Here is a 13301-nt window from a genome sequence, read left to right as displayed (position 1 = left end):
CACAATCATTAGAAATGTTCCGTTTCACAAAGTCTGTTTATTGTTATTCTCTGACGTCGTCGACACTCTCACTTTTTTTGTTTTGTTTCTTTTCAAGCCCTCTGATGCCAACAGTTTCCCCGAAAACACGCGCACATTAGGACAACACTGGGACTAAAAGTAAAGTTCCAAGTCAAAGTTAGGAGATTCAATTCGGAATTCATTTTACAAAATGAACTTGTCAGCTGAAACGCCCTCTGACCCAAACCAGGATACGTGGTATAGAAAAGGGACTTTTTTTTTTTTTATTTGACTACTGACTACTATTGAATACTATGAGGAAATTTAGTTTGTGTTATTATAAACATAAAGTAAAATAAATCGGAGAAAACAAAGGTAAAATTATAGACTTTTTTTGTAGAGAAACTTTAAAACTATAGAAATTAAGTAATATAATTCAAAATGTACCATTACAAGTATAATGTTGTACTACAAACAATTTTGGGGGAAAAGTAATGCTCTGAGAAGTTATTTGTGTTATCATTGATGACATAGTAGCGCTATAACAAAAAATATCAGGAAAAAAATCATTGCAAATCAAAACAACAAAGTTGAAATATCATAAGAATTGTCCTATTAATACGAGATACCGTAAATCTGCAGCGTTACAAGAAAATAAGGGAAATTACGAGAAACAAAGTCATATTTTTTCAAGGAAAAAAAAACCTTGGAACATTTCGGCTTTTTTCTTTTCTTTTCAGTGTGGGCCCATTACTCCGTTGTACTCACGCGCACTTAAACCTGCGTGAAAACAACCACACGCTTCACCGCTCCCCGAACGTCAACCTCGATCTCCGCATAGCTTACGATTCCCGCCCCCTCTCAACCCCGAGCGTCATCGGCCGCCCTCGCATGACCGAATACGCGCACGCTCGCAGGATTCGGAGGACGCACGTCACACGCCGCTTGTTGTCCATTGTCCATTCATTCATTCATTCATTCATGAGGAGGGCTTCAAGCGTGGTACAGCATCATTCTTCAACCTACTCTCTGCAAGCGGCACCCCCCCCCCTCCTCGCTCCCCCCTCCCCTTAGGGACTCTTGGACCACGCGCCCACAAGGCCACTGTGATTGTGAAACACACTGGCCTCATTCAAAGCGCAAGCGCTCCTTCTCTGAGGCGCATTCTGCAGACTTGCATCACCAGCAGACACTGCGCTTCCCTCTCATAACTAATATTATTGTTGCTTTATATAGGCGTATTACAGTTTTATCATAAAGTCTCGAGGCTTTATGACGCAAAGGCTGTCTTTCGAGTACGACACTACACTGATAGTGTAAGAGGGAGCTCGGGCAAAAAAATGTTGATTTCTAGGAGGGGGGGAATGCATCACAAATCATACCATTACATAGATAATGATGTTCAATTTTGTTTGTTTGAGTGAAGAGGTGCATCTTGTTACCCTCAGCTGGACCGCCACTGTGATGGGCCCGCAGCGCTCTAGTCGTTGGACAAAGGAGCTGGAGCCTTTCTTCTTTAAGATCTGACAATTCAAGGTCATAGAGTGAGACACAAAAAAATAAAAATATTCCCAAGGAGAATAGCTCTCATTGTCATGGCAACACCAGATCATCATACGTGGTCTTAACAAATATGTACACATATATATTGGGACCAGCCAGGACATTTTTCGTGTTGTGGTGATAATGTATAGTTCAGAATTGTGTTTATCATGTACAGTGGACGCCCGCTATTTGCGGGTGACAGCGACCGGCGACAGCACTGAACATTTTTTTTTTAACCCCAAATATTCTTGAATAAGCAGGGATGAACTGCCACTAAGTGATTTTGGGGTTGAAAAAAAAACTGAAGAAAAAAAAAATTGGTGTCATTTTTTTCTTAATTGAAAAAAAAAATGTGCTGAACCGCAAGTATGCGGGGGTCCACTGTATAGTGCTTTAAGCTCCTTTTTTTGGTTTTATGTTTTGAAAAGTAAACCGCCTTCACTGACGTCAGCACATCACTTCAGCGCACCTCACTGCAACTCCATTCAGTGAGCATAGATAGCATCATTGTTTTAGCCATCTCTTCAAAGTTTCGACATTTACAAGAAAAACACACCCAAGAAACCACTGTGACACCATTTGAGACGTGAATAAATGTTCCATGAACTCATCAGGGATCACAAGTCAGCTCAGCGAGCATCCAAAAATTCTTTCCTTTTTTTCTTTTTTGTGACTCTTTTGCAACATGCAAAATGTGAGCAGAGAGGTGCTGTTAATTGTCTTTTATTGTGAGACAGCATATGTCAAAACATGCCTTTAGAAAGCTGAGCAAAAGTCATTTTGTTTCCTTTCTCTTACTTTAAGGGACGGCAGATAAATATGAATGTGTTATAATATTCCACCCAGAGAATGCAGTCATAACAGACTGTGTTGCTTTTAAGGATGTCCCAATCTAAGCGTGTCCATGTGATAGTAACTGGCACAATGAGTTTTCCAAGCCTGACTTGACACATGGCGTTTATTGTGTTATTTTCTTATAGTGAGCCCACTACTACAGCATTACCTGCTGTGTCCCTACAAGGCTGGAGGGACACAACTGGGTGTTGTAGGGTTCTTATGTAAACCCGTGTTCTAAATGGCTAATGAGCCACAGAGACAGAAGGCCAGACCCCCCCCAGGAGGTTACATGAGCAGGAAGTGTCTTTAATCACATGTGCATGGGGGAAAATAAGCTTTCCAAAACTCATAAAATGGGAACAGGGAAAGGGAATTGACAGAGTGAATGCACCACATGGTTTGTTCAAAGATGATTTTTGTTATGATCAAATGCCATGGGAAATGTTTGTCTAATCTCAGATGTGACCAAAACGTGTGTGCGCATGTGTGTGGGCACACATGGTTGTCAGGCTTTTTTTTTTTTTTTTTTTTTGTAAGTACGGGCCGTACAAACAAATCTAATTCCCAGAGGTTTATAAATAGCCTATGGTGTGGGAAGAAGTTCAAATTCAACCATCGTGTTTTTTTTTCTTTTTTGTCTAAAAATACGATGCCTCCGTTTCCATTGATTGTTAGCACGGTCGTCGGCCTAATTGCAATGAAAAGCTCATGACTGGTTGTATCACGGACGCCCTTCCACTCATCAATTAAGGCTCAGAAATCAACAAAGTTGACAAGCTGTGGCATCTGTGGCTCTTGAGATTTGTTATGGTGGGCTACCACAGCCAAGTTCACAACACACTGCTTTGTGAGCAGCACGCTATACCTTGGTGAGGTCACGGTACCCCCGGTGCGCTTGGGGGGGCGCGCCGGCCATGTCGCCCGGTTGCGTCCGGCTGAGCGGCACAGCAGCTTTGGACCCCCTGAGCCCGAACCGACCCTGGGCTGCTGGTACCAGAGAACCGGTCTGAGTCAACTTGAGCAGGAAGAGCTGCCGTAGCAACACGCTCTCGCTGGCTGCAGGGTACAATGCAAAGCACACAGGGAAGAAAACAAGAGTGAAAAGGAGAAAGCGCATTTGTGGAAAAGACGAGGTGGACAGGAGAAGTATCAACGAAGGAGAGGCCCCATTTAAACAACTGGGGGCACGCGGAGCTGTTTAGAACAACACGTTTTCATGACATAAGAAACAGCTAAATGCTGAGTGAGTTAGGCGAATTGATACACGGACACACGACAGTCCAATTGAAAAGGACACGAAAACCCTTCAGTGCGACCGCGAGATAAAAAGAATGGACAATGCTAGCTCGATTAAAGATAGAGCGAAAAACCCAAGTTCACAGACACTCATTAGTCTTGGCTCAAAGATCCATTGAAACACCGCAGACCGACTGATAGATTCAAAGAAAAACCTTAGTCCGACTGACCACTGACCTCAATTTACAACTTCAATGAAACTGTATTCATTTATTTTCCACATTTGATAGACATTCTCAGCTTTCGGTCGTGTGTGTTAAGATTATAATGTATTTATTTTTTGGTCCCATCAGATTTCAGCTTCAATGTGTTGCCATGTCAATGAAATCTGCCCAGGGTCTTCGATGCCATAAGTGCTGACCAATGAATGACACATACACACTTTTGGCAATGGTTGTATTTGTGTGTGTGTGTTTTTTTTTTAACCAATCAGATTTCCGATTCCAAACTCTGATGCGTTCGTGCAGACTTAAGAGTGACCTCTGCATTTTCCCCCTCCTCTGACCGGTTGAGCTAAACAGTCTTGCGAGGCGCGATGGGTTACAGAGAAGGACGAATGTCGGACACTATTCAAAATTCATTTTCAAAGCGGACTTTTCAAGAAAAACGGGACATTGGGTCAGCCAACACTGTTTCTGGCTGGTTTGTTTCAACACGGAAAATGATTTATTCGGCACTTCCAGATAAGACCGCTAGCTTACAGGCAGGAGCAAAGAAAAGAGGATAGATTTCATGATATATGAATAATTAGCATCTGGTAATTGCGATGTCTTTTATTTAAAGCTTTTATGTTTTTGTCATGTTATTAGGTAACTCTTGCTTGTAAACCGCTTCTAATAATATTGTAGAGGTCTGGCGTTATTTGGCAGAAGATAAAGGGATAATTATGTTTCTTGCTTTAGTCGTACAAATGTTATGCATCCCAAATATGAAAATATAATTCCTCATTCATATATTCATTCGCCAGAGTGAAAAAAAGACTGCAACACTTGTAGTCCAACTGAAAGATATCTGGACACGGACGGATACTGTAAATCCGAGTGAAAGATCTGCAGAAAAACTTTAGTTCAAGGGGAAGTTGTACAGAAAAATATTAGATGACTGACAAGTACACAAAAACATGTCTGACTGGAAAATACACAGAAACGTATTTGTCTGACTAAACGATGCACACAAAGACTTTAGTCCAACAGAAAGATACACAGAAACACACGCACACAATAAAGCCGAGTATAAAGAGGCTAAAAGCTGGTGTGGCGCCACCTATGGTCCCGGAGGTGGAAACATGCAAGTGATGTCTCAGTCGAGCTACAGCAGCAGACTCATTCAGCAACACATGCACCAAAGTGGATGAGAGGGAATATTTGATTACAGTCAGATAATGAGCAAAGAAAAACAATCATTTAAGTAATTGAAGGACTTAATTACACAGCGCTTCAGGGATAATTGTCTTTTCATTTAAAGCAATCACTTACATAGATCTCATCAACTTCTAGAAGCTTAAAGGCTTAGAGAGGGAGCTGGAAGCCACATTCAAAATAACATTGGCACAACGTGAGGGAATGTAGCCGTTCTCATTCATTTAAATTAGCGCCAGTCTGGTGGGGCGACGACACCATTGGCCGATCCCTCAAGGTACATTACTCCTTTTCATGTGATCCCAAAAACAATTTCAAGACGATAGTGCTGTGTTTTCCCCTTCAACAAATAAAACAGTGTGTGTGGTTATGAAGCCCAAAAGCTGTCCTTGTACTTGACGAATCTGATAATAATGTTGTTAATTGTTGCAAACATAAACGGGTTGGTTGTGGTTCTCTGCTTCCATTTTCCACAGCACAATTAAGATCAGTCCAAATGTTACGAGAATACATTTGTGATATTGACAGAAGGCAGCGCTGAACTCCCTATTCATCGAAGCACAACATAAGAAAATACCATCTCAAAGCAAAATGTGGTAGATTTGGCTCCTGTGATTAATCGCAAATAATCAAAATTCAAAAATATTTCACTGACAGCCCTAATATATATATATATATATATATATACCAGGTGATTGAAAAGTAACTCCCTATTTTTATGTACTTGTCATTTATTTCTGAACTATAATTCTTACAAGAAATGAGCATGAGAAGAAAGTGTATTGCATGGAGTTTAAGAAAATTAAAGCTTGAATTAAATAATAATAATAATTATTATTTGGAGTCTTAAAATAAGGAAGTTATCGAAATCATAGAATCATAGAAAGTAAGTAGTTTTACAAGAAAAATATGTCCTAATTGTATAAGAATAAAGATAGCTGGGATAGGCTTCAGCACGCCCGCGACCCTCGTGAGGAGAAGCGGCACAGAAAATGGATGGATGGATAAAGTCGCAATATTATAAGACTATTAATTATAACAAAGAAAAATGTTTTTTATGAGCATAACATAATTCACTGCTGGATTAAATGATTTGGTAAATATAGTTCACGAAATATTACACATTTGAAAGAATAAAACAATTTTACGATTATACATTTTTTATTTTACATGGCTTTGTATTATATCATGACAATACAATTATGATATTAAGTGAATAAAGTCAATTCCCCACGAGACTAAAAAAAAATATAAAAAATGAAGATTAAATATAAGGGGACAGCAACTTCTGGTCTCAAACTGGTTTTTACTAATTTCTGAATTTACTGTTGCGCCATTTGGACTTTTTCCGCCAAACTGTCTCTTACTTCTATATACTTATAAAAACAAAGTGCATCGTGACGATTAGTATTTTTCATTTTCAGTGTGCCACTAGCACGCCTTTATTTAAATAAACAGAAAATTGGCGGGGGGGGGGGACATCACGTCCCAATGTAACCTCTGCATTGTGTTAACACGGTCTGTTTGCGATTTGAATGCCTGCGCACGCCCGGCCGGACTGAGCGGGGACAAGGGCCAAGTATGAATGAAGGCCGGGCCTTTAGAAGATTAGCCACATCATGGAAATTGAAGCAATTAGGCCGCTGGACGTACTAAGCAAGCCTGGCAGTTGCACAACGACTCGTCTGTGTCCTCGGAGCTGCGACACCTCACATCTGGCACCTTGGTCGACAATACATGCACACAGACACTGCTGTCTGCAGCATACGCCATGACATCCACACACAAACACACACACACACACACACTCAGACAGAGAGTGTTTTGGAGCGCTGTTGGTTTAGACATGAGTGGATCTTTGTGATCAAGTATGCGCTGACGCAACAATGTGCTCATATGTGCGCTGCTCAGCGAGTACTCACACTTCATCGTAAACAAGATGTTTTGAGGAAGGGAGTCCTTGTTTTTTATGAGCGATCCTGTGAGGTCATACGCAATCTGAAAAAAAAAAAAAAAAAAGAACACGGCACACAATACAATTACTATTGTCGTCTGTTTTTTATTTTCAAGTGGAAAATTTTGTTTTTAAAAAAATAATCACATCTGGAGGCAATTACTTGAAACAGGTAATAACAACACAGCACAATTTCAAATATATTTAAATGAAGAATGTTCCGCTGTACTTGATGGATGTGACATTCTTAGTATGAAGAGAGATTTTTGTTTTTTTTTGATTTGAGAAAAAAAAAATTCTCTTCCTATTCACATCCTTTATAATGCTGGCAAGTAATGGAACACATTATGTTTTTGAAGAGGTGCAGCAGCTTCATTATGTCCATATAAAGAGAGCCTGGGTCAATGGGACTTTAAAAAAAACCTACAAATAAAAAGTTGCTTTCAAACAGTTTGGATTACAGATGAAAGGACAGCCTCGCAAAAGCATTATGAATGTAGCAAGCATCATATTCCACCTTTTCGTTAAGTTTGTCCTAAATCAATGAACTACTGTACATGCATACACATCATGTGACTTAATTAATTAGGATTGTGAAAGAGGGACACCTGTATTCCTCGGTAACATTGTTCCTAAAGCAGACTGCAACTAATTTTGCTATTTGGTGGCCATTGATCATTATTTAACTGTATAATTGGGATTTCATACAATGGACAACCACCCATTATATGTTATCAGATATTATTAGTAAATGTGTCACACCCACTTAGGTTTTGCTTCTTTTTCCACTGCTCAACTTGCCTCGCCTTCAGTTTTTAGGCTGGGAAACTGCGAAAAACCACAGCGCAAGAGGGTCTCCTGTGTTTGCTTTTGCAATTGCAATGGATTCCCCAGCCTTGACATGCCGGGCGTTGATTTTGCTCACCTGTCCGGTATAGTGGCGGATAGTAAAGGCGGGGCCTTGATCCTTGGGTGGGGGGTTTCCGTTGCCATCCTTGGTAGTGAAGGAGAGGCCGTGCGTCGGGTTGGACTCGAGCTGGGCGGACAGCCTCTTGTACAGGTTCTGCTCCGTCGGCCGGAGACTTTGACTCTCCTCATCCAACACAGTGAGCAGTCCTTGAGGATTCTGGATCGCAAAGAGACGCCGCCATTCTTACGTCATGAACTGCAGAAACTAATGACCGTACATCTACTGATCTAAGATGCCATGTGTCGAAAACTTGGGTTTGGGTCTTACAAATTGGATTTTTGTCCCCCTGGCTAAATAAAGGTTACGTGAAAGGTGATGATTAACATGATGAATAAGTGGCAGGAAGACCGATGAACTTGATTAAATGAAAATAAAGTGTGCACACATGACTGTGCATGACTGACTGAGGGTGATGTGGACTTTTTTTAATTTTTTTTTTTTGAAATGCGTATTACGTCTACTCATTCGGTTGTGCACGGTGGTAGTTAGCATGAATGACTGGCAAAAGGAGTCATCGCATTGACTCTGTGACACGTACATGGAGGGTACATTTGAGCCCAAATGTAGAGTGTACTTTTATTTGGACTTATTATGGATTATTTCAAGTCGCTGTGTTTATTTCCGTCTTGGGTACGCATTGGCTGCGCTCGCACCAGCCAAATATGAGAGGCTTCGGGTGTCAGGTGGGCCCAAGCACGGTTCCAATGGCCTAGTTTAGTGCGAGCACGCCCTAACTGACAGGACCTGGAGAAAGAAGTCCAGAGCAGATGGATGGTTGCTGGGGGACGGCGGGGTCTCCATGGCGATGCCCTCCTGCAGACACTCAGCCTGCTCCTCCTGGAATAGCACCTCGGAGACATAGCGCCTCAGTCGCTCGTTGGTCATGTTGACACACAGCTGGAATGTACACAACACACACTTAACTATTCATTGTGCACGGAGAGGGGTCTCTTCCTTTGACACCAATACACAAACACAATTTAGAAAACGGGGGCTCCCCAATGGGCTGTAAATGACAAAACTATACACACCCTGAAACGAACGAGAAGTATAGAAACTCCAGCAATCATATCTGGCCGAGCTCACATGTAGCGTAAATGGCCGCTTAAAAAAAACATCCTGTCCACGACCACGACGGCCTGTCACGTGACTCGACGGCGCAGAAGCGGCTGTAAACAACAAACACGCGCAGGGCAGGCCTGCAGATATCAAGCGCACGTCTACAAGTGCGCCCAGGAACACAGGTGAGTGCACTCCCGTTTTCCTCTCATCTGTGTTTGTCTGCTCTATTTGCGACAGCATCTCAGCAGATGCTTGATTGAGTTAGCTCATTAGCAAAGTGCTGAGCAGGTACAACACTCACACACACACACACACACACACACACAGACACACACAGCTTTAATTAACAAGCACTAATGACCCTGATCATGCTGTGCGTGTGGAGTGTGACTGAGTCTATGTCGGTCGGCACGCGTGTGTGTACAAACATATCAAGATTGTGAGGATTTGTTCGTCACTGACGTGCGCGAGCCGACGAGGAGGGATCAGAGTTTTGCTTGGCTTCATTAGTGACATGGGGGCAAAATAAACATCCACCCATCCGCCCATTTTAAATTCGAAAAATTTCACGGCACACCACCAAACAAAAATATATATATTTAAAAAAATAAAAATAAAAAATGATGACAAATAATGATGATTATGTCTCAATTTACTCGCAAATTTACTTGGGCAGCGTGAAATCAGGACCTTTAATTGAACATAAAGACTAAATGAATGGTAATAACAGGGGGATACACAAGTTTATTGTAATTTTTATAACTTTCTAAAGGAAGGGCATTTAATTGTGCTGCCTAGAGCTGTCGTGATGGCAACAAGACAAACCGAAGTACAAAAAAAAAAATTCAATAATGCGTGTTTGTTTGGACATTTGTCAGCAAGCAGGCTTCCTCCTGATTCACTGAGAATGACGTTAGCAATCGACATACAGGACTAACGATGAACATATATATAAAAAACAGGACAGTTTATTTACCCGTTTTTTTTAGTTAACTCATTCACTGTTGTGGACGTTTGTATTCGTCAACTGGAAACGAGCGGCATACTGCCACGACATATATATTCATCAAGTACATTTTTCATTGGGTCAGAGTGGAAGAGGGTCACGCCCAGCTTGCCTGTGAAATTCAGGTTTGTAAACCAACGAATGACTTTAGTTGGTGGCGTTGCATCACTTCGGATTTCGAGATCAACACAGCTGTCAAGTAGACGATAGAAATTGAGGGTTGTCACGTCGATTGCGAGATCGAGAAATGCTAATACAATACGTTGGCAGTCGGACATGTTTAGCCAGGTCACACTCGAACAGAGTATGAATACCAATGTATCGCCGCAATAGTTAGTAGAAAGTGTGTGTTGAGAAAAGATCCTGCTATCCTATGTTAGATCCCTACAGGTCTTACAAGGCCACAGTCTACTGACAAAGCGTGGCGAAATGAGCACATGGTATGTTTACACTGCAGACAATCGAGTTGAACGTGTACAGTACAGTACGTTCAAGCTTCAGCACAAATGACACACGTGACAGGAAGAAACAATGAGCCCGAACATGCTAGGTGTGCTTGAGTCCACACAAACACACTTTTACAGGGATTAGCACGTCGCACAACAAAACAGTTATAGTGAAACGCAGATAAACTCCACAAAATAATTTGCAGTTTTAAATCCAGGCAAATTGGAGGTGTGTTTAACATAAGAGGTTCTACTGTATCCAAAACAACACATTCAGTCTTTAATACCATTGTGTAGATGTGTAGCCTGTACAGTATGTGTGTTTCGGTTCGTCTTTAACAGTATTTTAAAACTATCAATGCAAAATAATTTATTTGACTTCAAAACACATATATTGAGTGAGATATTTGCTTCATCTCCAAAATGTAAGTGTAGATATCAGCAAATAACATTTATTTAAGAATATAAAATGGCCTTAAGTAGTCGCGCTAGGTTATTTGTTCTATCCATTAAGGGGAAATAAACATAAATATATAAAAATTCAGACGTAATACACTACATTGAAATCATTTACACATGAATGTGGGGATGTAGGTGTGTTGTTGCCATTGTGATGCTGAACATGGGCGCACACGCGCACCGCGCACACACACAATAACTGAGGTTATTGAGGTTGTCGGGTCATGTGAGGACGAGCAAAAGTCAAGCCGAGTCAACCACAGGCTTCACATGATTCGTTGCAATTAGAGACTAAAAATGTTCCCAAGGGAGATGATGACTGTCACACTTTTTGGGAAATGATTAAACTACATTCCAGAGACGTCAGCGTGTTCATATTCTGAACGTCACAAGCTCGAATTGGCCAAATAGTTGCATAATAGATGACTGTTATATTACAAATGATATACAATATAAGTACTGTATTCTTCTTGTAAGCGTCTTCCCTCTTGCCACCAACTTCATAAACAGCTCATTTACAATTCCATTGCAACATGCTGCCAATTTTTTCTCTTGAGTTTTGTTGTGACATTTCTGTCGGGCCAATTCTATATGACTCGTGCACTCACTGTAGTAGTCTCGCCACGCTGCACTATTTGCATATCTGTTGTTGACCAACACTGGCCACTCATGCCAGAGTAGCATCTGCACCACTTGCACACTGACTGAGGAGTATCTGCAACATTTGCACAATCGACATTGTCCCAGATTATCGCACTACTAGTCACTTTAAACTGCATACATTCCTTGATGTCTCTGCGCCCTTTGCACAAGGGACATTGCACCGGACTATTGCTATACTAGTCATTCAAACTGCTGTACGTCCTAGAAGAATGCATCTTTTTGCACAATTGTCAAACAAATGTGAAAAAATTGTACCGGCATTACCCGATTACTAGCAACCCTTTATTGCTTAGTCACTGTTTTTCTCAGTGTCTTTATGTCTCAAAAGTATTCTCTGTCTGTTGTCGTAAATTCCTTGTGTTTTTTTTTTTTTTTTTGGACATACTTGGCAAAATAAAGATGATTCTTATTCAGATTTTTGAAAATCTAACAGAATTTACAGTACGTCATATATTCAACAATGCTAACTGTATATCATCATTTACGTCAGGTGAAAAGAAGTTACCGGAACATAAACACAACATTGAGGAAAGAACGTGTCAGAGTCGATTGGAATGCTAATCTTCACCAAAGACGCTTCCACACATGCGGTCAGACTCCACGCTTTAATTAAACTGAGAGACAGTTTACGTGACTCAATAGGTGCTGATGTGTTGGTCAGCAATGCTTCGCTTCAAATGGGCACAGCAGTGAATGCTTTAATCCCCGTGTGTGTACAATACTAATTCTCAGAATTGACATAATTGACGTCATTAGCCAAATGTTTTTCTTCAATTTGGTAGGAAAAGCGAGGCATCTATTGTTGATTGCTGATTCTTGTATCAAGTGGATGACGCACTAAATGGGGCACAGCATCTATTTGAGGGAATACAAAAAGGTTGGGGTTTTTTTTTCTTCCCCTAAGTAAACTGTAATTTATTTTCTAAGAAGTCCTCTTAAAATGTTCCCTTATTCCACAAAGAATGCAATATTAAACTTTCCCCACATGCGCAAACAACAAACATGCATAATAATTAACTATATACTCCCTATAAGCCTTTTTTTTCCCAGCTGCTTTTGATTTGGACAACACGGTTGACTCACTGTTTTGAGATTCTGGGTTCGACTTTGTCTCGACTGTTGCTCGTGCGGCCGTTTTTTTACTGGAGCCTCCTCCCACATTTCCCAAAAATAAATGTTCATTAAAGACCCTAAATTGTCCATTGGCATGATTGTGGTTGTTTGTCTATGTGTGCCGTCTGAACGGCTGCCAGCCAGTCCACGTTTTACCCCGCTTCTCGCCCAAAGTCAGCTGGGATAGAATAAAGATAATTACAAGAAATGTTACAAAACATTTAAACATAATAAAATACTTAAATGCATCTTAAAACAAAGAGGAGCAATTTTCTAACCTGTTCATAGCCGTTCCTCTGAAATTCTTCAAAACCAAAGATGTCCAGGATGGCAATTTCTAAGACAGGGTCACTGGAAGATATTCAAATATAGAAAAGCATAACAAACATACTTTCATGAATACTGTACATGCATCAAGATTAACAACTTCTTTCATACAGAATTTGCATTCGTTGTGTCCCATGGACACTGAACATTCTTTTTCTCTGTATGTAAACAAGGCAAAAAACATTGCACAAGATGAACTTGAGTTATCAGACTCCGTGAGATAAGACTTAACGGCAACAATAACAACAGCGCAACGCCTCTTAAT

The 13301-nt window shown here is 40.8% G+C and overlaps 1 protein-coding gene across 1 annotated transcript in view; it reads right to left on the bottom strand.

Annotated features, from left to right (window-relative positions):
• Positions 1-13301, bottom strand: part of myo16 (myosin XVI) — a 79049-nt gene that overhangs the window by 23691 nt on the left and 42057 nt on the right. Inside the window, 6 exon segments of the mRNA XM_061791736.1 lie at positions 1443-1523; positions 3248-3438; positions 6959-7034; positions 7916-8116; positions 8705-8857; positions 12988-13060. Coding sequence (XP_061647720.1) covers positions 1443-1523; positions 3248-3438; positions 6959-7034; positions 7916-8116; positions 8705-8857; positions 12988-13060 — 775 coding nt within the window.

The sequence above is a fragment of the Phyllopteryx taeniolatus genome, chromosome 12, assembly GCF_024500385.1.
Source record: "Phyllopteryx taeniolatus isolate TA_2022b chromosome 12, UOR_Ptae_1.2, whole genome shotgun sequence".
NCBI lineage: Eukaryota > Metazoa > Chordata > Actinopteri > Syngnathiformes > Syngnathidae > Phyllopteryx > Phyllopteryx taeniolatus.
Note: the sequence above shows the minus strand (reverse complement) of the source record. Positions and strands in the feature narration are given on the sequence as shown.